At 46.1% G+C, this 23,104-nt stretch overlaps 1 protein-coding gene across 1 annotated transcript; it reads right to left on the bottom strand.

Moving 5' to 3' along the window:
* Nucleotides 1-317: 317 nt before the first annotated feature.
* Nucleotides 318-22,073, bottom strand: UNG (uracil DNA glycosylase). Its single transcript, XM_003907123.3, has 7 exons — nucleotides 21,848-22,073; nucleotides 21,028-21,234; nucleotides 20,378-20,473; nucleotides 17,949-18,046; nucleotides 16,876-16,964; nucleotides 14,658-14,836; nucleotides 318-1,451 (listed from the first exon to the last, which is right to left on the bottom strand). The coding sequence occupies exons 1-7, from the start codon at nucleotides 21,977-21,979 to the stop codon at nucleotides 1,311-1,313; spliced, it is 942 nt and encodes a 313-aa protein (XP_003907172.1). The 5' UTR covers nucleotides 21,980-22,073; the 3' UTR covers nucleotides 318-1,310.
* Nucleotides 22,074-23,104: the final 1,031 nt, after the last annotated feature.

Below are 23,104 nucleotides of genomic sequence, written 5' to 3'. Positions count from 1 at the left end.
TCCTGCAGACAATAGTTGCTATGGGGAGCCTGGGAGGCGCCAAGGACAAGGGCAGCCCAAGGACGTCCATGGATGCCCCGGCCCGGACCACAAAGGACACTTGCACAAAACAAACTTTTAACAAACTTTTATTAACAAACCTCGCGTAGGGCCAACTCTAACCCGACTAACAGCATAAACAGCATTGCTAACAAGGTCAAAGACGGAGGTGCAGACTCAATAAAGACTGTCTCTTAAAAAAAGGATTGGGAAAAATATATATATATATCTGCATGAGTACTTTTTTTTTGTCTTTTTTTTTTTTCCTTTTTGTGGAGAACGGGGTCTCGCTATATTACCCAGGCAGGTCTCGAACTCCTGGGCTCAAGCTATCCTCCCGCCTCTGCCTCCCTGAGAGCTGGGATTACAGGCGTGAGCCACCGCGCCTGGCATGAGTACTTTTTTAAAAACTAAAACTTTCCAGTGTTGCAGAAAAAAATATCCCAAAGTGATTTCAGTCGCTTAAAACAACAGCACTTGGCAGTCTGTGCTGCCTTAAAAACCCCACCTGGAGATAGCCCTAGGAGAAAATCATCCCTAACCCATAAAGACAAAATTCCCTTTTCTCCTCTTCCTTGTTCAAATTCCACTGCTTATTCCACCAACGCCCAAGGAATAACAAGACCCAGTTTACTTCTCTTGGCCCCTTATCTGATAAGGCTCACAGCAATCTTAACCTCTACTACAATCAGCAAATTGAGCCCTAATTTCTGGGCCAGATTCTGGAAAGTTGCAAAACATCCTTATGCTTCAAAGATCCTTCAAAGATCAAGGGGACTCCTTCAAAGATCAAGGGGGCAGTGGAACTGGCAGAAACTGGCATGCCTGCCCTGCAGGGCTGAGACAAGGGGACCTTTCTAAGCAAAAACACCCCAACATCTGTCACTGAAAGTCTAACCAGGCAAAACCAAGGAGCAGCAGCCGCCAAACTAGGGCTGTGCCTGAAAGGTGGACATCTCCCCGCTTTCGCCATAAAGGCAAGGGAGATAGAGACAGCCAACTGAGTATTTGACCTCATCTGTCTTCTGAAAAGTTTGCGTATTTTAGGCCAAAGCCATGTTGCAGAGAAAGACATTTGGTCAAAGGGTAGCCTTTGCTGTTTGTGGCTGGATACAGCTGCCATTCCCGGACAGCCTGGTTTGTGGCTGCTTTCTGGAAGCTTTTCCCCCTTATGCAGAGTACTCAAGAATTAATAGGAAAATTTTCAGTGGAACTTCGTAACTGACAAATACGTTAACAGCAGCTTCTCAAAGGCCACCCTCAGCCGATGATCACAGCTCCTTCCAGTCGATGGGCTTCTTGCCAGACTTCTGCAGCAGCTCATTGGTCTTTGAAAAGTGTCTACATCCAAAGAACCCTCTATACACTGACAAAGGGGAGGGATGAGCCGTCTGTAGTACATGGTGCCGCTTCTGAAAAAGATCAAGAATAAAAGGTGGCAGATTTGGAACTTAAAAAAAATTCTTTTTTTTGAGACGGAGTCTTGCTCTGTCCCCAGGCTGCAGTGCAGTGGCGTGATCTGGGCTCACTGCAACCTCTGCCTCCCAGGTTCAAGCGATTCTCCTGCCTCAGCCTCCCAAGTTGCTGGGACTACAGGCACGTGCCACCACACCCAGCTCATTTTTGTATTTTTAGTAGAGATGGGGTTTCACTAGGTTGGCCAGGATGGTCTCGATCTCTTGACCTCGTGATCCGCTCGCCTTGGCCTCCCAAAGTGCTGGGATTACAGGCGTGAGCCAACGCACCTGGTGGGACTTTTTTTTTTTTAAAGGAAGGACTGTGGCTGTTGCACTTTAAGACCCTGTGCAATTCCCCTTTGCCCTCTAAATTCTCTCCCTTCCAAAGTGGAGCATTCAGCATTTGCATTAGAACATTAGTCCATTTGTTGAGCAACTCCCTACCTTTGCTAGGCTCTGAGATGCCTTCAAATTCGCAATTATCTATGCAATTTTCAAGTGCCCCTATCACACAGCCAGCAATTTCCACTGCTAAGACTGTATTTGCTAAAGGACACCATGATGCATACACACACACGGATAAACTCAACTTATTAATACAATGGATTGGGTTAACATCTTGGAAAATGCATCCTAAGTAGAAAATATCCTAAGTTGAAGATATGTTTATGACATACAATCTGCTGAACATCATAGCTTAACCTACCCTACCTTAAACATGCTCAGAACACCTACATTAGCCTACAGTTGGGCAAAACAAAGCTTCTTTAACAATGAAGTGTTTAGTACCTCATGTAACTCATTGAACACTGTGCTGAAAGTGAAAAATAGAATGGGGCCAGTCATGGTGGCTCACACCTATAATCCCTGTGCCAAGGTAGGAGGACTGCATGGGGCCAGGAGTTTACAACCAACTGAGGCAACATAGAGAGACCCCATCTCTACAAAAAAATTGAAAAGTTAGCCAAGTGTGATGGCACACACCTGTAGTTCTAGCTACACAGGAGACTGAGGTGGGAGGATCACTCGAGCCCAGGAGTTTGAGGCAGCAAAGAGCTATAATCGTGCCACTGCACTCCAACCTGGGTGACAGAGCAAGAGCAAGATGTTTTTTTTTTTTTTTTGAGATGGGGTCTCACTCTGTCACCCAGGATAGAGTATAGTGGCATGATCGTGGCTCACTGTAGCCTCCACCTCCCAGGCTCAAGTGACTCTCCCACCTCAGCCTCCTGAGTAGCTAGGACCATCGGCGCATGCCACCACACCAGGCTGATTTTTTGTTTTTTAGAGACAGGGTCTTACTACGTTGCCCAGGCTGTTCTCAAACCACTGAGCTCAAGTGATCCGCCACCTTGGCCTCTCAAAGTGTTGGGATTACAGGCATGACCCACTGCTCCCAGCCAAGAGACCTTGTCTCTTAAAGAAAGAAAAAAAAGTGTGAGTGCTCAAAGTATGGTTATACACCATTGTAAAGTTGAAAAAAATCAAGTCAAACTTCATAAGCCAGGGACCAGTTGTACCTACACAAATAGGAACATATATAGGGACTCACTAACACACTGCTTATGTCAGCTAAAACCTAGTATACAATTCAATGTTATAAAACTGGCTAAATGTATTTTTCTAAAGTTCTTACAATGTAACACCACATGACTCCTAGAAAAACATGTAAAAGATAAATATACTGATGAGATGACCTCCAAAATTTATCAAGTGAACAAAATACAAAATAATTTCATTTTTAAAAAACTTTAGAAAAATACCAAGACATTGTATTAAGTAGTTCCTTTAAGAGAAATAGTGGAAGCCATTTACTTTCCACTTTCTGTCTTTCTGAACAGTCTTACAGCTCCTAAGAAGAATTAAAAAAAAAAAAAAAAAGAAATCTTGCCACAAAAATGGAATAGTCGGCTGGGCGTGGTGGCTCATACCTGTAATCTCAGCACTTTGGGAGGCCGGAGGTGGGTGGATGCCCTGAGGTCAGGAGTTCAACACCAGCCTGACCAACATGAAGAAACACCGTCTCTACTAAAAATACAAAATTAGCTGGGCGTGGTGGCACATGCCTGTAATCCCAGCTACTCAGGAGGCTGAGGCAGGTGAATCGCTTGAACCCGGGAGGCAGAGGTTGCGGTGAACTGAGATCGTGCCATTGCACTTCAGCCTGGGCAACAAGAGTGAAACTCTGTCTCAAAAAAAAAAAAAAGGAATAGTGGCCAGGTGTGGTAGCTCACGCCTGTAATCCCAGCACTTTGGGAGGCTGAGGCAGGAGGATCGTTTAAGCCCTGGAGTTCAAGACCAGCCTGGGTAACATGGTGAAACCCTGTCTCTACAAAAAAATACAAAAATTAGCCAGGTGTGGTGGCTCACGCTTGTGGTCCCGGCTACTCAGGAGGCTAATGTGGGAGGATTGCTTGAGCCTGGGAGGTTGAGGCCGCAGTGAGCTGAGATCGAGTCAGTGCATTCCAGCCTGGCAGATTTGAGACAGAGCTAGACCCTGTCTCAAAAGAAAAAAAAGCAATAATCATACATCACCTAATGACAGGGATGCATTCTGAGAAGTGTGTTAGGCAATTTCACTGCTATCTGTCCACCATAGGGCGTCTTTATACAAACCCAAATGGGATAACCTACTACTACGCACCTAGGCTATATGGTGTAGCTTATTGCTCCTGGTCCACAAACCTGTGCAGCACGTTACTGTACTGAATACTCTAGGCAGTTGTGACACAATGGTAGGCATTTGTCTGTATAAACATAGAAAAGATGCAGTAAAAATTGTTGGGAGCAAGCCCCACAAAATCTGGCCATAAACAAAATCTCTGCAGCACTGTGATATGTCCATAATGGCCCTAACACACAAGCTGGAAGGTTGTGGGTTTACTGGAATGAGGGCAAGGAACACCTGGCCTGCCCAGGGCGGAAAACCGCTTAAAGGCATTCTTAAGCCACAAACAATAGCATGAGTAATCTGCATCTTCAGGGAGTGTTCCTGCTGCAGTTAACTAGCCCAATCTATTCATTTAATTTAGTCCATCCCTTCATCTCCCATAAAGGATACTTTTAGTTAATTTAATATCTGTAGAAACAATGCTAATGACTGGTTTGCTGTTAATATGTGGGTAAATCGATGTTCGAGGCTCCCAGCTCTGAAGGCTGTGAGACCCCTGATTTCCCACTTCACACCTCTATGTTTCAGTGTGTTTTTAATTCCTCTAGCACCACTGGGTTAGGGTCTCCGCGATCGAGCTGGTCTCGGCAAATGGCGTCCATTCGTGGGGGCTCGTATCCAGGTCAAAAGGGTTGCCGGAGCGATGGTTGGAATGGAAAACTAGCTGGAGGACACCCGAGTACTCTTAAAGCAATCCCCGTGGCAAGAAGAGCTCGGAAGCATCAGGGTAACAATGGGACAGTTATTCGGTCTGGTTCGTTCCACCTTGGAACTTTTTCACACTAATGAGGAGGAAGGAAAGTTTAGCGAAGTAACAGAAGAGGTTACAGAGCATGTTTATTTGCCAGCTAAAGCTAAAGCGGCAAAGGAAGGAACGGTTCATTCCTACCCTTCTGCACCCCCTCATTATTATTTTGAAGAAAATGACCCTCCAGATCTTCTCCAGATCTTTCTTTTCCGGAGGACACTAGGCGAAAAGTAGTCACACCTAGTGTCCTCCGGAACACTGTGACTGTTCGAGCAGCGCCTTGAGCGACCGACCACTCATAGTTCCATTCAGGTGGGAATTCAGCAAGCTAGACGAGAGGGTGATTTAGAGGCTTGGCAATTCCCTGTTAGAATACACACCCCAGATCAACAGGGAAATATTATAGCTACATTTGAGCCTTTTCCTTTTAAATTACTCAAAGAATTAAAACAAGCAACAAATCAGTACGGACCAGGTTCTCCTTTTGTAATGGGACTGTTAAAGAATGTTGCTGTTTCCAGTCAGATGATTCCTACTGACTGGGACGCTCTTACTCGAGCTTGTCTAACTTCTGCTCAGTTCTTACAGTCTAAAACTTGGTGGGCAGATGAAGCTTCCATTCAAGCTGCTTGCAATGCCCAGGCCCAACCTCAAATTAATATAACTGCAGACCAACTTTTGGGAGTCGGTGGCTGGGCTGGTTTAGATGCACAAGTGGTCATGCAGGATGATGCCATAGAACAGCTTAGGGGAGTGTGCATTAGAGCTTGGGAAAAAAAATCACTTCAGGTGGGAAACAATACCCTTCCTTTAGTGCTATAAAACAGGGACTAAGGGAACCGTATGTTGATTTTATAGCTTGGTTACAGGAGTCTCTTAAAAAGATGATTGCAGATTCGGCTGCTCGGGATATAGTGTTGCAGTTATTAGCTTTCGACAATGTGAATCCCGATTGCCAGGCTGCTCTGCGACCTATCAGAGGGAAAGCACATTTAGTTGATTATATCAAGGCCTGTGATGGTATTGGAGGTAATCTGCATCAAGCCACTTTGTTGGCACAGGCAATGGCAGGACTGACAGTGGATAAAGGAAATACTCCATTTCCTGGAGCTCGTTTTAACTTGGGAAGCATGGTCATACTAAAAAACAATGTAGATAAAATCAGGGAGTCAGCCCGCCATATAGGGGAAAAAACAAAAATGTTGAGCCTGAAATATGTCCAAAATGTAAAAAAGGAAAACACTGGGCTAGTCAGTGTCATTCTAACTTTGATAAAGAAGGGAACCCAATTTCGGGAAATGCCACGAGGGGCCCGTCCTGGGCCCCGCTCTAAACCGAGGCATTTCCACCTCAGGCCATTCCCTCACCCCTGTATAATGTCTGTCCCCTGCCACAGCCGGTAGTGCCACAGTAGATTTATACTGCACAAAAGCTGGGAGCCTTCTGCCTGGGGAACCCCCGCAAAAGGTCCCAACAGGAGTCTGTGGACCCTTGCCAGCAGGGACAACAGAATTACTTTTAGGAAGGTCTAGTTTGAGTTTAAAAGACGTACAAATACATACAGGAGTCACTGATTCAGATTGTAACAGGGAAATTCAAATTGTTATATCTACTTCTGTTTCCTGGAAAGCACAGCCAGGAGAGCGCACAGCACAGCTCCTGATTTTGCCATATGTGGGAATGGGAAAAAGTGAAATTAAACGAACAGGAGGATTTGGAAGCACAAATAAACAAAGCAAAGCAGCTTATTGGGTCAAATTACTGATAAACATCCTACTTGGGAAATAACTATTCAAGGAAAGAAATTTAAAGGTTTGGTAGATACAGGAGTGGACATTTCAATCACTTCTCTACAGCACTGGCTGTCCACGTGGCCAATTCAACCCGCTCAATTTAACATAGTTGGAGTTGGTAAAGCTGCTGAAGTGTATCAAAGTAGTTATATTTTGCATTGTGAGGGGCCCGACGGACAACCTGGTGCTATTCAACCAATTATAACTTCTATACCTATGAATTTATGGAGAAGAGATGTATTACAACAATGGGGAGCACAAGTTCTAATTCCAGAACAATTACATAGCCCTCAAAGTCAGCATACAATGCATCACATGGGGTATGTCCCTGGTATGGGACTAGAAAAAAATCTGCAAGGTTTGGAAGAGCTGCTTCAAGCGGAAAAACAAAGTTACCGCCAGAGATTAGGAAATAATTTTTGATGGTGGCAATTGTTAAGCCTCCAGAACCTATACCTTTAAAATGGTTAACAGATAAGCCAATTTGGATAGAACAATGGCTGCTAAGTAAAGAAAAACTGGAGGCTTTAGAGAAATTAGTTGCTGAACAGTTAGAAAAATGGGCTCATGGCTCCAACATTTTCCCCGCGGAATTCTCTAGCTTTCGTAATTAAGAAAAAATCAGGCAAATGGAGAATGTTAACTGACTTAAAAGCCATCAATTCAGTTGTACAACCTATGGGAGCATTACAGCCAGGATTGCGTTCTCCTGCTATAATTCCAAAAAATTGGCCTTTATTAGTCATAGATTTAAAAGACTGTTTCTTTACTATCCCTTTAGCTGAGCAAGACTGTGAACGGTTTGCATTTACAATTCCTGCAGTAAACAACCTACGGCCTGCTAAGCTTATCATTGGAAAGTGTTGCCACAGGGCACGTTAAACAGTCTATTTGCCAGACTTACATGGGGCAAGCAATTGAACCTACTGGTAAAATATTTTCACAGTGTTACGTTATTCACTATATGGATGATATACTTTGTGCTGCCCCCACTCGAGAAATATTACTCCAATGTCAAGATCACTTGCAAAACTGGCTTTCTCGCGCTGGTTTAATTATACCTCCTGACAAAATTCAGACTATTCCTCCTTACTCCTACTTGGGGATCTTAGTAAATGACACTACCATTGTGCCACAGAAAGTAACCATATGTAGGGATAAATTAAAAACATTAAATGATTTTCAAAAATTACTAGGGGATATTAATTGGATACGACCTGCTCTAGGCATTCCTACCTAAGCCATGAGTAATCTGTTTCCTATCCTTAGAGGAAATCCTAGTCTCACTAGCCCTCAGCAATTAACAAAGGAGGCGGAGGCAGAGTTACAACTGATTGAGAAGCAAGTCCATAAAGCTCAGACAGAGTAGATCCAGAGAAGACTCTGGATTTGCTAATTTTTTCAACTCAGCATTCACCTTCTGGTGTTATTGTCCAAGAACAGGAGGACTGGCCAGGCGCGGTGGCTCAAGCCTGTAATCCCAGCACTTTGGGAGGACGAGACGGGCGGATCACGAGGTCAGGAGATCAAGACCATCCTGGCGAACACGGTGAAACCCCGTCTCTACTAAAAAATACAAAAAACTAGCCGGGCGAGGTGGCGGGCGCCTGTAGTCCCAGCTACTCAGGAGGCTGAGGCAGGAGAATGGCGTAAAAACCCGGGAGGCAGAGCTTGCAGTGAGCTGAGATCCAGCCACTGCACTCCAGCCTGGGCGACAAAAAAAAAAAAAAAAAAAAAAGAACAGGAGGACTTAGTAGAGTGGCTTTTTCTTCCACATACTAATTCACGGACTCTAACTCCTTATTTAGATCAAATCGCTACTATGATAGGGATTGGGAGAACCAGATTGTTAAATTACATGGATATGATCCTGGAAAAATTATTGTTCCTCTCACAAAGGCACAAATACAGCAAGCTTTTATAAATAGTCTTACTTGGCAAACCCATTTAGCTGACTTTGTGGTTATTCTCGATAATCATTTTCCTAAAATGAAGCTGCTTCAGTTTTTTAATTAACTAATTGGATTCTCCCTAAAATAACAAATTTAAACCAATTGAAGGTGCTGAGAATGTTTTTACAGATGGGTCTAGTAATGGTAAAACTTCTTATTCTGGCTCAAAAGGGAAGTTTTTCAGACGCCCTATACTTCAGCTCAAAAAGCGGAGCTTGTAGCTGTAACTGAGGTATTGACTGTTTTTGATATGCCTATTAATGTGATTTCTGATTCTTCATATGTGGTTCATTCCACACACTTAACTGAAAATTCTCAGTTACGATTTTATACAGATGAACAACTGATGACTTTATTTACCCAACTGCAAACAGCAGTTAGAAGTAGAACGCACCCTTTTTACATCACTCACATCAGGGCTCATACACCTCTTCCAAGACCTTTGACTGAAGGAAATCAAACGGCTGATCGCCTTGTTGCTACTGCAATATCTAATGCCAGACACTTTCACTGTTTACCCATGTTAATGCCTCTGGTCTCAAATGCAGATACAGCATTACCTGGAAAGAAGCTAAAGCTATTATTCAGCAATGCCCAACTTGCCAAATGGTACATTCCTCATCTTTTACAAGAGGAGTTAATCCTCAAGGACTGAAACCTAACTCTACTTGGCAAATGGATGTCACACATGTTCCCTCCTTTGGGAGTCTAGCTTACGTATATGTATGCGTGGACACCTTTTCTCACTTTGTCTGGGCTACATACCAAACAGGAGGGCCTTCTGCCTGTGTTAAATGTCATCTTTTGCAGTGTTCTGCAGTGATGGGCATTCCAGCTTCTACCTGTTTTAAGATAATGCCCCAGGCTATACTAGCCAAACTCTAGCTACACTTTTCTCTATGTGGAATATTAAACACATTACTGGTATCCCATACAATTCTCAAGGACAAGCCATAGTGTAAAGAATGAATCTCTTCCTAGAACAGCAGTTGCAAAAGCAGAAAGGGAGAAACAATGATGGAATCCCACGGATGCAACTGAACCTAGCATGATTAACTTTAAATTTTTTGAGCCTTCCCAAAGGCCAGATGTTATCAGCAGCTGAACAGCATCTACAGAAACCAGCTGCAAAGACAGAAACAGAACAACTGATTTGGTGGGGAGATCCGATAACAAAAAGTTGGGAAACAGGTAAAGTAATAACTTGGGGTAGAGGTTACGCTTGTATTTGTCCAGGCCAAAATCAACAGCCGATTTGGATAACATCAAGACACCTGAAACTTTATCATGAGCCAGATGCCGAGGAAGAGACTCCGGGAGGATCCCGAGGACCCCTGGTTGCAGCCATGTTGAGGCTGACGCTGAGGAGGACCCCAACTGTCACGAGCAACACCTGTCGAACACAGCCACCCAACCTGGGGACAGATCAAGAAGCTGTCACAGATGGCAGAAGAAAACCTGAGGAAAGCAGGACAACCAGTCACAATGAATAATTTAATGGTAGCTATGATAGAGGTTATCACCACTGCCGTGAGTATTCCTTCAATAAGGGCTGGCAATAATGCCTGGATGCAATCACTCTGACACAGTTACACATGCTTTCTGATCTCACTATTTACCATAATAAATCTCCTCCTATAATTGAGGCATACTGCCCTCAAAAACCGATTTATAAACAGGATTGGACCCAGTTAGAAAAAATGAACGTACTTGTTTAGGAAGATTGCTTTGCAGAAGAGGCAGAGGTGCTAAACAATTTCTACGGAATCATTATTAATTGGTCCCCTAAGGGGATGTTTAGCTTGAATCCAACCTCTCGGTTGAATCCAACCCCTCGGTCTGCGTGCCACGGCCACACTATGTTCAGATGATCTGAACAAAATGGTCAGATGGTAGAAATGATATGAAGTATGGCCAAAAGTTCTTATTATCTGGAACCAGGCGGTATAGTGGCACCTCAACCTCAAATGATATGGCCCGCTCTAGGAGCTAAACACAAGAATTTGTGGAAACTATTAATGCCTTAAAAAGACCAAAATTTGGGAAAGAATAAAAAAACATCTAGAAGGACACTCTACAAACTTGTTTTTAGATATAGCAAAATTAAAAGAACAAATATTTAAAGTATCCCAGCCACACCTGACCTTAATGCCAGGAACTGGAGTGCTTAAAGGAGCTGCAGACAGATTAGCAGCTAGTAACCCATTTAAATGGATAAAAACACTTGGAAGCTCTGTGATTTCTATGATGACTGTGCTTTTAACCTATGTTGTTTGCCTTTGTATAGTCTGTAGATGCGGATCCTGACTCCTGCGAGAAGTAGCTCACGAGAAGTAGCTCACCGTGACAAAGCTGCCCTTGCTTTTAGCTCTTTGCAAATCAAAGAAGGGAGACATGTTGGAAGCAAGCCCCTCCAAAATCTGGCCATAAACAAAATCTCTGCAGCACTGTGACATGTTCATAACGGCCCTAACACCCAAGCTGGAAGGTTGTGGGTTTATGGGAATGAAGGCAAGGAACACCTGGCCTGCCCAGGGCGGAAAACCGCTTAAAGGCATTCTTAAGCCACAAACAATAGCAAGAGCGATCTGTGTCTTCAGGGCGTGTTCCTGCTGCAGTTAACTAACCCAACCTATTCATTTAATTCAGTCCATCCCTTCATCTCCCATAAGGGATACTTTTAGTTAATTTAATAGCTATAGAAACAATGCTAATGACTGGTTATTAACTGCTAATTGCTGTTAATAAATATGTGGGTATATCTCTGTTCCCGGCTCTCAGCACTGAAGGCTATGCTACCCCTGATTTCCCACTTCACACCTCTATATTTCTGTGTGTGTATCTTTAATTCCTCTAGCACCGCTGGGTTAGGGTCTTCTTGACTGAGCTGGTCTTGGCAAAAAATATTGTGTATATATATATATTTGAGATGGAGTCTCACTCTGTCACCAGGCTGAAGTGCAGTGGCATGATCTCAGCTAACCGCAACCTCCGCCTCCCAGGTTCAAGCAATTCTCCTGCCTCAGCCTCCCAAGTAGCTGGGACTACAGGCACACCCCGCCACGCCTGGCTAATTTTTTGTATTTTAGTAGAGACGGGGTTTCACCATGTTGCCCAGGCTGGTCTCAAACTCCCTTGACCTCCCAAAGTGCTGGGATAACAGGCATGAGTCACCACATCTGGCCACAATATTATTACAATCTTATGGGACCATCATCATATATGCAGTTTATGACTAAAACATCATTATGTGGCACATGACCACTTTGATTTTTTAAAAATGTCAACTGTAGTTATTTTAACAGGGAGATATAGACCATTTTTGTTTTCCTCTTCTTTTCTGTATATAAAAACAAATCACTGTTTCTCAAAACACTCCTGCCTTCAAGGGGCTCAGTCCAGGAGGCGTGATGAGGCGTGATGATTAAAGTCAAGCAATCCAGTGTGGTTAAGAGCACAGAGCTTGGAGCCAGACTGCCCGGGGTAGAGGTCTACCTCTACCACTCAGTAGCTGTACCACAGGGAAGTTGCTGCGACTCTAAGCTGCTTCAGCTTTCATCTGTAGACTGGGAATAACAATAGCGCCCAGCTTATGAAGTTACTGTGACCAATCAAATGAGGATCACAGGTGCTGAGTGTGATAAGTCATGCACATCAAGTGCTGAACACACACGCCAAGCAGCACAGGCCCTTGTAAATGTCAGCCCTGCAGAGCTCTAAAGAATCCCAGAGGAAAATGACCTCCACACAGTGGGCAGAGTGAGCAGGATATGCAAAGGCAGGGAACTGGGGCACCGTGAAAAAGTAAAGGGGAATGGGTCAGCCTGGAGATCGGAGTGCAAAGAAGGATACAGTTACGTCTGGGAGGCTGGTTGGGGGCCACACCCCCACCCCCCTGACATCAGATCTTCAGTCTAAGGCAAGGTCTTCCAGGGAGAAAGCATCAGAACCATCCAGGCAAGATCAGGTCAGGGCCTGAATGAAGGCAAAGGTGGTCAGGCAGGGACAGATTTGGAGAGGGAAGAAAGAACACAGATATGAATGACTGACTGCACATGGGAAGGGGGGAAAAAGGACAGAAAAAGGGAGAGAGGTAGGCAGGTGTCAGTAATGGAATCAGATCTGGCTGGACAACTGGGCAGATGGTGGTGCTTTTTGCTGCTAGGGAGTAAAGAGGAGCAAGTTTAGTAAAGCGTGGATGAGAAAAGGAGAAACTTCATTGGGAAGATGTTGAATTTGGCATGTTTATGGGGCAGTAGTAGGAAGGCACTCTACAGATCAGGAGAGACACTGGGCTGGAGATATGCAATTTGGCTTTAATGACCCAGCTACTTTAACAACGGTTTACTTTCAGACCAAACCATGATTAAAGATTACCAAAATACTGGGGAGGAGCAACACTGGAGTAACCTCCCTAAGGGATAGAGATCGGCAATTACTCTCACACATACTTCTTACATACCCAGATCATCACATCTTAGCAATTCATACCAGTCAGATCTTAGGTCACTCATAAAAAATATTAGCAGGGTGTGGTGGCAGGCAACTGTAATCCTAGCTACTTGGGAGGCTGAGGCAGGAGAATTGCTTGAACCTAGGAGGCGGAGGTTACAGTGAGCTGAGATCGTGCCACTGCACTCCAGCCTGGGTGACAGAGTGAGACTCCATCTCAAAAAACAAGTGCTCAACCTAGTACCCATACAAGGTAGGGGTTGAATGTATGTGCGCATTTCTGATACCCCCGTTACCTCCTGCTGATACACCAGAAGCTATTGTCAGTTACCTCCGCTAAGCCCTTGCCTTCGATTATTGAAGCATTTATTCTATAATTTCTCCCCCACCCAATGTCTCTCCCATTTGCCAGGGATGAACACTCACCCCTGGCTCCTCTCCTTTCCCCACCCCATCTCTCCCTCCTCCACTCTGCGGCTCTCCATCAAGCCTTCATCTCTAGTCTATCACGGCTATCCTGGAGAAGGATGATGGTGGCTCATGCCTGAGGGGCAGCAGTGGCGAATGAGAAGCAGTAGGACTGGGGTGTTTTGGGAGGCAGAGTTGATGGGATTTACTGATGGAATGGAGGATTCAAGGCTGACTTTTAGGTCTCTATTTCCACAACCAGGTATTGAAGTGCTTCAGTAAAAGAAGGGGAAGAAGGGAGGTAGCAGATGGAGGAAGATGCAGGGAGGGGAGCCACGGGTTTGGTTGTGTTGGGTATCTGCAATTAAGCCTCAGGGTTAATAATGATCATTGATAGGCCAGGTGTGGCGGGTCATGCCTGTAATCCTAACACTTTGGAGGCTGAGGAGGGTGAATCACTTGAGATCAGGAGTTCAAAACCAGCCTGGCCAACATGGTGAAACCCCGTCTCTACTAAAAAATACCAAAAAATTAGCTGGGTGTGGTGGCGGGCGCCTATAATCCCAGCTACTCGGGAGACTGAGGCAGAATCGCCTAAACTCAGGAGGCAGAGGTTGCGGTGAGCCGAAATCACACCACTGCACTCCAGCCTGGGCGATAGAGCGAGACTCCATCTAAAAAACAAACAAACAAAACAACCCAGAAACAAAACAATAACGATCACTGATCGTATTCTCATGGGCAAATTAAATTCGTGATTGAGTGGAATTCTTTGTGTTTTCTATATGCTCCCAAATTTCTTGGAAGCCAGAAACATGCCTCATTCATCACTTGTTAAGTGAATGGTACCCAGGGACTTGTATCTTGTAGACACCAAGTTCATGCCTACGGCACCAACTGCGTTCAGTCACAAGTTGGCCAGTTGCTTTCCTCATACACAACTCATCACTCCTGTAATTTGTCCAAATTCTTGTTTTCAATGGGAAACCCTTATAACAGGCCTAAGGGAAAATAAAAGTTATTTTATAACATGGATTTTCCAGGACCAAACACAGCAGAGACTCCTAGAATTCTTCACATTGTTTTTATAGTGTTAAAAAAAAAAAAAAAAAGAAAGAAAAAGAAAACAAAACATACCCTATCGATGGCACTGCCTTTCTTCTGAGCATAAGAGCCCCAGAGCAAGAAAACAAGGCCATTTGAGTTCTGATTTAGCCAGGACACAACTGCATCGGTGAATTGCTCCCAGCCTCTCTCCTTATGAGAGTTGGCTTGATGGGCCCGAACCGTGAGGACAGCATTGAGTAGGAGAACACCTACACACATGAGAGAAATAGGTTAAATGTAGGCTCAGGCAAATCAGCCCAATACCCAGCAACAGGTGCTAAATCAATGATGAAACCAGGGCTTGATGGGATCCAGTGTAGCAGAATGAAATAGGCCATAAGGCCAGCACACCCTCTGGGCAGGATTAGAGAGAGTTTTATTCTCATAGCTGCCTTTTCCGCTTCTTCCAAGTTTACTACAGTGAACATGCCTTATATCCCTCATCACGATGGATTGTCCTAAAAAATATCTTAAGTGATGTTAAATAATCTCAGAACACAAAAAGCAGGACAAAATGTTTCATAGAAATGAAAATCAAATTGCAAGAAACCAAAGAGTAAACATTCTTTCCTTATCCTGGTTGTAGACAATTTGTTTAAAAAAAAAAAAAAGTACATAAGCAGAAAAAAAATGCATCTGTAAAGAAATAATAAGAAAAAAAACATGAAAAAAATTAAAAGAAAAACAAAAATCTCCTAAATAGGTATTAACAATCCAAATGTCAAAATGAGCAGACTGCAGCCACCTTCAGAGTAGTCAAAAGTGAGGTGGATAAATTTAAAATATTAACAAGGAACAAACCTTTGTCTTGCAAACTGTAATTAACATACGAGTGGACAGGCACTGTGGCTCATGCCTATAATAACAGCCCCTGGAAGGACCTCAAGGCCAGGAGTTCAAGATTAGCTTGGGCAACATAGTGAGATTCCATCTCTATGAAATAAAATAAAAATCAGCCGGGCATGGCCGGGCGTGGTGGCTCACACCTGTAATCCCAGCACTTTGGGAGGCCAAGGCGGGTGGTTCACCTGAGGTCAGGAGTTTGAGACCAGCCTGACCAACATGGAGAAACACCGTCTCTGCTAAGAATACAAAATTAGCCAGGCGTGGTGGTGCATGCCTGTAATCCCAGCTACTTGGGAGGCTGTGGCAGAAGAATTCCTTGAACTCAGGCGGCGGAGGTTACGGTGAGCCAAGATCGCGCCATTGCACTCCAGCCTGGGCAACAAGAGCAAAACTCTGTCTCAAAAAAAAAAATTTTCAGCTGGGCATAGTGGTGTGCTCCTGGCTCCTGTGGTCCCAGTTACCTGGGAGGCTGAGGTGGGAGGATCACTTGAGCCTGGGAGGTTGAGACTACACTGAGCCATGACACACCACCATACTTCAGCCTGGGTGACAGAGTGAGACCCTGTCTCAAAAACAGGAAAAAAAAAAAAAAAAAAAAAAAAAAAAAGAAAGAAAGAAAGAAAACTGGCTGCAGGATGAAACAGATTTTTTTTTTTGAGATGGAGTCTTGCTCTGGTAGCCCAGGCTGGGATGCAGTGGTGCGATCTCGGCTCACTGCAACCTCCGCCTCCAGAGTTCAAGCAATTCTCTGCCTCAGCCTCCCGAGTAGGTGGGATTACAGGCGCTCACCACCATGCCTGGCTAATTTTTGTATTTTTAGTAGAGACGAGGTTGTACCATGTTGGCCAGGCTGGTCTTAAACTCCTAACCTCGTGATCCACCCGCCTTGGCCTCCGAAAGTGCTGGGATTACAGATGTGATCCACTGCACCCAGCCAAAACAGACTTTTTCACATCTATAAATTAGTCATTTAATTAGCATTCTCTAGTTCTTTATTACAACTCTTTAAAAATATAAACAAACAAGACAGAAAAGACTGTCAGTATCAGTCTAAAAAACATATAGCAGGCCGGGCGTGGTGGCTCACGCCTGTAATCCCAGCACCTTGGAAAGCCGAGGTGGGTGGATCACCTGAGGTCAGCAGTTCGAGACCAGCCTGGCCAACATAGTGAAACCCTGTCTCTACTAAAAATACATTACAAAATTTGCCAGGTATGGTGGCTCATGCCTGTGGTCCCAGCTACTCAGGAGACTGAGGCATGAGAATCACCTGAACCTGGGAGGCAGAGGTTGCAGTAAGCTGAGATTGCACCACTGCACTCTAGCCTGGGCAACAGTGAGACTCAGTCTCAAAAAAAAACACAAAAAACAAAAAACAAAAATCTAGCAGTGGCTGGCTTACCTTGCTTGGCCCATCCAGATAAATCCCCATGGCCAGGATGAACAAAATCCTCTATGTCTGTAGACAGCTCTTTATAAATGTTCTCCAAACTGAAAGCAAGTCACAAGAAAAACAAAAAACAGAATCTTAAGCATAATTTTGAAAGCTTAGTAATGTCTAAGACATATGTGAAAGGTTACAGGCTATAGCCAGCCCTTGGAAGGGACACTGGCACATATGGCACCGATTAATGAGATCAACAATGCTAGTCCTCCTTCTAACAGGTGAATCTGCCAAAGACCTTTACTTTAGTCTGTGCTTGGATTTAACAGCACTCTGGAAAACCTAAGTAAATCAACCCAGCAGTTATAACCCAGACCCCCACTGTTGCTCAGGGACAGTTTTCTGTCCTTAGCGTATTTATTATATTATACACCAAATCCTCCAAAGCAGTGGTTCTTTTTTTTTTTTTTTTTTTTTGAGACAGAGTCTTGGTCTGTCACCCAGGCTAGAGTGCAGTAGCAGGATCTCGGCTCACTGCAACCTCTGCCTCCCGGAATCCAGTGATTCTCCTGCCTCAGCCTCCTGAGTAGCTGGGATTACAGGCACCTGCCACCGCATCTAGCTAATTTTTTTATTTTTAGTAGAAACAGAGTTTTACCATCTTGGCCAGGCTGGTCTCGAACTCCTGACCTCGTGATCCACCCGCCTCGGTCTCCCAAAGTGCTGGGATTACAGGCATGAGCCACCACGCCCGGCCCAAAGCAGTGGTTCTTAACCAGGGGTGATTTTTGCCACCCCCTCCAAGGGACTTTTGGCAATGTCTGCATATTTTTCATTGTCACAAGCTGGGGGTTGCTCCTGGCATCCAGTGGTAAAGGCCAGGGATGTGGCACAAGATCCTGCAATAGCACAGGACTCCTCCTCCTCCACAACAAAGAATGACTCAGCCCCAAGTGTCAATGGTGCTGAGGTTGAGAAATCCTCCTTAAAGGCTAGTGAACAGTGCCCCGGATAGTCCCACTTGTAATATGCTAAGTACACATCTGAAAGGAATCACGTCTGGACTGCAGTCACCTGTAAAGCAACTGTACCTGGGCGGAGGCGGAACAGGCCTTTGAACACTAAAGCAGAGCCCGTGAGCTTGATTAGGTCCATGATACGGATCCTGTCCCAGGATGACAACCTTCACCTGTGAACCACCAGGGGTCAGGAATTAAACAATACTGTAATGTAAGCAGCACAGACCTTGCCTCAAACAAACATAAACAAAACAAAACACTTCTATGGCATAGATTGCTAATAGAAGAGTTGCTGGTCAAAGGATGAGCGTATTTTAAACTTGCAAAGATATGTACCTAGCTGCTTTTTAAATGTTTTGAGACAGGGTTTTGCTCTGTTGCTCAGACTGAAGTGCAGTGGTGCGATCACAGCTCATGGCAGCCTCGCCCTCCTGGGCTCAAGTGGTCCTCCCACCTGAGCCTTCAGAGTAGCTAGGACCACGGGACTGCACCACTATGCTCACCTAATTTTTAAAAAATTTTTTTTGTAGAGATAGGGCCTCCCTTATGTTACTGAGGCTGGTCTCAAACTCCTGAGATCAAGGGATCCTCCCTCCTCGGCCTCCCAAAATGCTGGGATTACAGGCATGAGCCACTGTGCCTAGCCCCCAGTTACTTTTCAACGAATTAAAACAATTCAGGGCCGGGAACGGTGGCTTACGCCTGTAATCCCAGTACTTTGGGAGGCCGAGGCAGGCAGATCACAAGGTCAAGATATCGAAACCATCTGGCCAACAAGGTGAAACCCCATCTCTATTAAAAATACAAAAATTAGCTGGGTGTGGTGGCACGCACCTGTAGTCCCAGCTACTCGGGAGGCTGAGGCAGGAGAATCGCTTGAACCCAGGAGGCGGAGGGTGCAGTGAGCCATCGCGCCACTGTGCCTCCACAGCTGACGTACTCTATCCTTCAGAATCCAGCTCCTGATGTTCCCATGACCAGGAGGCTTTTGGGGACCTCTTGTCCCTCCCCTTGGTGTTTACACCATGCCAACTTACTCTCGTGTGAAACAGCTCTCCCAGTGCTGGGCTGTCAAGAAGCCCTGCGGGCCCATCTGATCCTCGTAGGTTTGAAACTGGTTTCTGAGCATCCCCGAGCATCCCCTCAAAATATTCCCTTATTCCCGGTATATACTGATCACTGGTATTCAGAATAGGGCATTCAAACAAGAAGCAAACTAGTATTGATCTTAACAGGATTTAATTTAGCTTCAAAACCAAAGAGCTAGATTCTAAATTCTTAAACTTATGAGATGTTGTAACTATTAGCTGTAGCTGCTTTATTGAGATGGTTTATTCACCTATTTCACTTCTATGTCATTTCACAGATATTCACTAAATCACAAGATTATTGCCCCAGTTTACAAAATGGGGGAGGAAAACGGGTAAGAAACCTAAAAGTCCAGTGTCAGCAGGTGCTAAATGCATCGTAGCGGCTCAGAGGAAAACCGGATCACAGAGGTAGAAGGCAATAGACTTCAAGGAGGTGCCACAGAGGTATCCACTTGATTTTTAAGAGACAGAAGTGGAAAGGGGTTTGCCACACTGTCCAACTCTGGAGTGGGAGAGTGGGAGGTGGAGGTTAAGGCTGAGTGGTAGGACGTGGCCCTATTTAAAGAGGGCTGCTCTGTTTTCATAGTTCAACAGTGAGGAGCCACGGTTTTTTGTTTTTGTTTTTTGAGACAGGGTCTGCCTCTGTCCCCTAGGCTGGAGTGCAGTGGTGTGATCTCGGCTCACTGCAACTTCCGCCTCCTGGGCTCACGCGATTCTCCCACCTCAGCCTCCCAAGTAGCTGGGATTACAGGCATGCGCCACCATGCCTGGCTAATTTTGGTATTTTAGGAGACACCAGGTTTCATTGGCCAGGCTGGTCTTGAACTCCTGATCTCAAATGATCCTCCCACTTTGGCCTCCCAAAGTGCTGGGATTACAGGCATGAGCCACCGTGCCCAGCTCCACGGACTTTTGAACATGAGATGGATAAGAGCTGCCAACCAGCAACTGTTATATAAGACAAACTAAAGCAAAGGGATCTGTTAACAGAACCACAAAACTATTCAGGCCAGAAAATCAAGAGCTTGAAAGTGCTAACTATAAGGCAGTGTGGTCAGGTCAAGGTGGGGTTGACTATAACAAGCTGCAAAAGATTTAACTGCTTTGTGTATCAGTCTGAACTTCATCACCACCACAGTATCTAACACTGCGGGAGGTTAGTTTCAGGATTTAAAAAAAATACAAGAAATAAGAGCACAGGATGTACATAGTTCTCCTTTTTGCCACATAAATAGCATGTGGTAAACATTAAAAAGAGTAAATACAGGCTGAAACACAGTCAGCCAAACCTCACAATTTCAGTGTTTTATTTACTACTGAATGATGGACTGTGGCTTAACTCCAGTGTCCCTAATTTAAAAATACTAGTTGACTCCTTCTCCCCAATAAAAATCATCAAGTTGTACTTACATCTCTTATGTCACACATCTGGGTCCAGGTGAAGACTTGGTGTGGGGGTGGATAAACAGTGTAATGCTTTCTTTCTTCTGCAACAAATCCCATTAGCTGATTTAAAGATAAACTAGACTTAAAATCAGATTCTCACTGGAAGCCATAAGAATTAAATAAGAAAGCTTCTAGTGCAAGTTATTTGGAACATCATTGGTTCTTTGTCATGTTTTATGTCCAAATTCTTTTAAAAAACAACCAACAAAAACAGTGCCTGCCCCCCGCTCCCCCAAGTGGTTCAATCAGGCCAATTCCCTGCCTTTTTTTCTGGGCTGGGTCCTAACAGTGCCACTCCTCCCGGCTTTTTAAAGTTCAAGCCAGGTTTCATTCAGGATGGTCGGTGGTTTTACTATGCCAGCCTTTCCTGGACAATAGACTATGCGACTTAAATGAATCCATGATACCATCTCACGGGTCGTTAACAACTTTAACCAATATAAAGGTGCAGACTGAAACATCATGGCTTTCTTTTACCCCCTTTGTGAGTAAAGGACGTTGAAGGGAGTACAACCTAAGCCTATGGAAACATGAACTTCGCGGGCCGCAGTAACAAGACAAAGGGCCGGAAGCCTCCACATTTACCCTTATGGAAGATGCATTTCCATATATACCTTGATAAAATACGGTTTTCCGAACTCCCCGCTGAGGTGCTTCTTCCAGCTCTCCCCAAAACCCACGGGCACGTTGCGGGCCGCAAGTCTGAGCAGGGCCGCGGCCTTGTTCCTCTGGATCCGGTCCAACTGCTCAGCACTCAGCGGCGAGGAGGGCGGCGTCCCGGGCTCCTCCTGCGCGGCCGGGGCCTTCTTGGGGGGGTTGGCCTGCAAGGGGTCCCCGCAGAGGCGGCTCAAGAGCTGCAGAGGCCGCTTCCCAGGAGTCCGCAGCTTCTGGCCCAACCCCCACGGCCCAAGGCAGAAGACGCCCATTAGTGGAGCAGGTCGCAGCAAAATCGGACAATAGGAACCCAGGACTGGGCCCAGTCCGGGAATTGGGAATTAGATTCTAAACCGGAGCGGGGAGTGGGGCTGGGAAGCGGCCCCGTAGAGCATCAAAGAGACTGCAGACCCAGTACCGAGGTGCCCCGCCCCGCCAGACCCGCCCCCCACAGCCCCACGTGGCCTTTTCGCGGCAAAAAAACTCCCTCTGGGGTCCCGCCCCCTCTCCCCTCTGATTGGACAGCGCACCGAGCCAGGCGGGCCTGCGGCGCGCGGATTGGCGCCATGGGGGCCAAGGCGCGTCCCCATTGGCTGATCCCTCAGCATGGCGGCCCATGGGGGACAGCGGCGGCTGTTTTGAACACGTGGAGGCTATTTGGAAAGCGGGGCCCGGGTTTACCGAGTTAAGAGGCGCGCTGCTGCCCGCCCTCAGTCAGGCGGGACCCACCGCCTTCCTCCCTCTTCACCCCCCCAGTCCCTGCCCCACGCCGCGCCTCACCGCCGCATCTCTGTTCTCCTCAGGCACGGCCGCCACGCCAGTCCCCAGGACGGCCGGCTCGGGGCTGGGGGCGCGTCGCTTCCTGGCGGGGCTAGGGGAGAAGAAGGAGTAGAGCGTCTTCTGGCCGATCATCCCGGAGCCGAGGAGGCAGCGAACGCGCACCACCCGGGAACCTGCGAGGCTGGCCCTAGCTGTGGCGGTCAGCAATTGGCGCCAAGCGGCCCGCGCATGCTCCGAGCGGGGGGCTTTGCTGGGGGCGGGGGGGGCGGTGGAAGGCCCAGTGCGCATGTGCGGGAGGGGCTGGAGTGCAACGCCCCTGGGAGGAGGTGGGGCGTGCAACGGTGCCCGCGGGCCTATTCATTCATGCCCTCGACCCACCTCTGCCCTTTGGAAAGGCTCTCCAGGCTCAGCTGCAAGAAGAAAAGACTGGCCGGGCGCGGTGGCCCACGCCTGTAATCCTAGCGCTTTGGGAGGCTCAGGCGGGAGGATCGCTTGAGGCCAGAAGGTTGGAGCTGTAGTGAGCTTTGATCGCGCCATTGCACTCCAGCCTGGGCGACAGAGCGAGACCCTGTCTCTGGGGATGGGAGGGAAAAAAAGTACCTGGCCCTTAAGGGTGTTGTTGGAGTGCAATGAACAATATAATAGTATTGTCCGGGCTTGACGGCTCACGTCTGTAATCCCAGCACTGTAATCCGAGGCGTCTCAAAAACAGAAACAAACAAATACTATTATATTTTTTGTGTGTGTTTGTTTTGTTTTTGAGACAGTCTCGCTCTGTCACCCAGGCTGGAGTGCAGTGGTGTGATCTTGGCTGACTGCAACCTCTGCCTCCCCAATTCAAGCGATTCTCGTGCCTCAGCCTCCCCAGTAGCTGAGATTACAGGCGCACGCCGGCTGAGTTTTGTATTTTTTAGTAGAGACAGGGTTTCACCATGTTGGCCAGTCTGGTCTCGAACTCCTGACCTCAGATGATCTGACCACCTCGGCCTCCCGAAGTGCTGGGATTACAGGCGTGAGCCACGATGCCCTGCCAATAGTATTTGTTGAACTGTTACATACATTATCTCACGCAATTTTCATGGCCTATTTTATGACAATAAACTAAGGCTTAGCACAAACATTTTGCCTAATGTATCAGGCTTGTGGGAGACTTTCGAGTCACAGAGGTTAAACCCCAATGATTTGTCCACTGTACAGCACCTTCTCCCCACTACTACTAATATGTTTAGGATTCTCTTTCCTTCCCTCACATCCAAA

The sequence above is a fragment of the Papio anubis genome, chromosome 9 (genome assembly GCF_008728515.1).
Source record: "Papio anubis isolate 15944 chromosome 9, Panubis1.0, whole genome shotgun sequence".
In the NCBI taxonomy this organism is placed as follows: Eukaryota; Metazoa; Chordata; class Mammalia; order Primates; family Cercopithecidae; genus Papio; species Papio anubis.
Note: the sequence above shows the minus strand (reverse complement) of the source record. Positions and strands in the feature narration are given on the sequence as shown.

Coding starts and splice junctions, on each gene's coding strand:
- UNG (XM_003907123.3), bottom strand. CDS start 21,979: ATGATCGGCCAGAAGACGCTCTACTCCTTCTTCTCCCCTAGCCCCGCC. Junction 18,047..20,377: donor AGATGTGTGACATAAGAGAT/GTAAGTACAACT, acceptor GGTGGTTCACAG/GTGAAGGTTGTCATCCTGGG. Junction 16,965..17,948: donor CCTGTTCCGCCTCCGCCCAG/GTACAGTTGCTT, acceptor ACTTGCTTTCAG/TTTGGAGAACATTTATAAAG.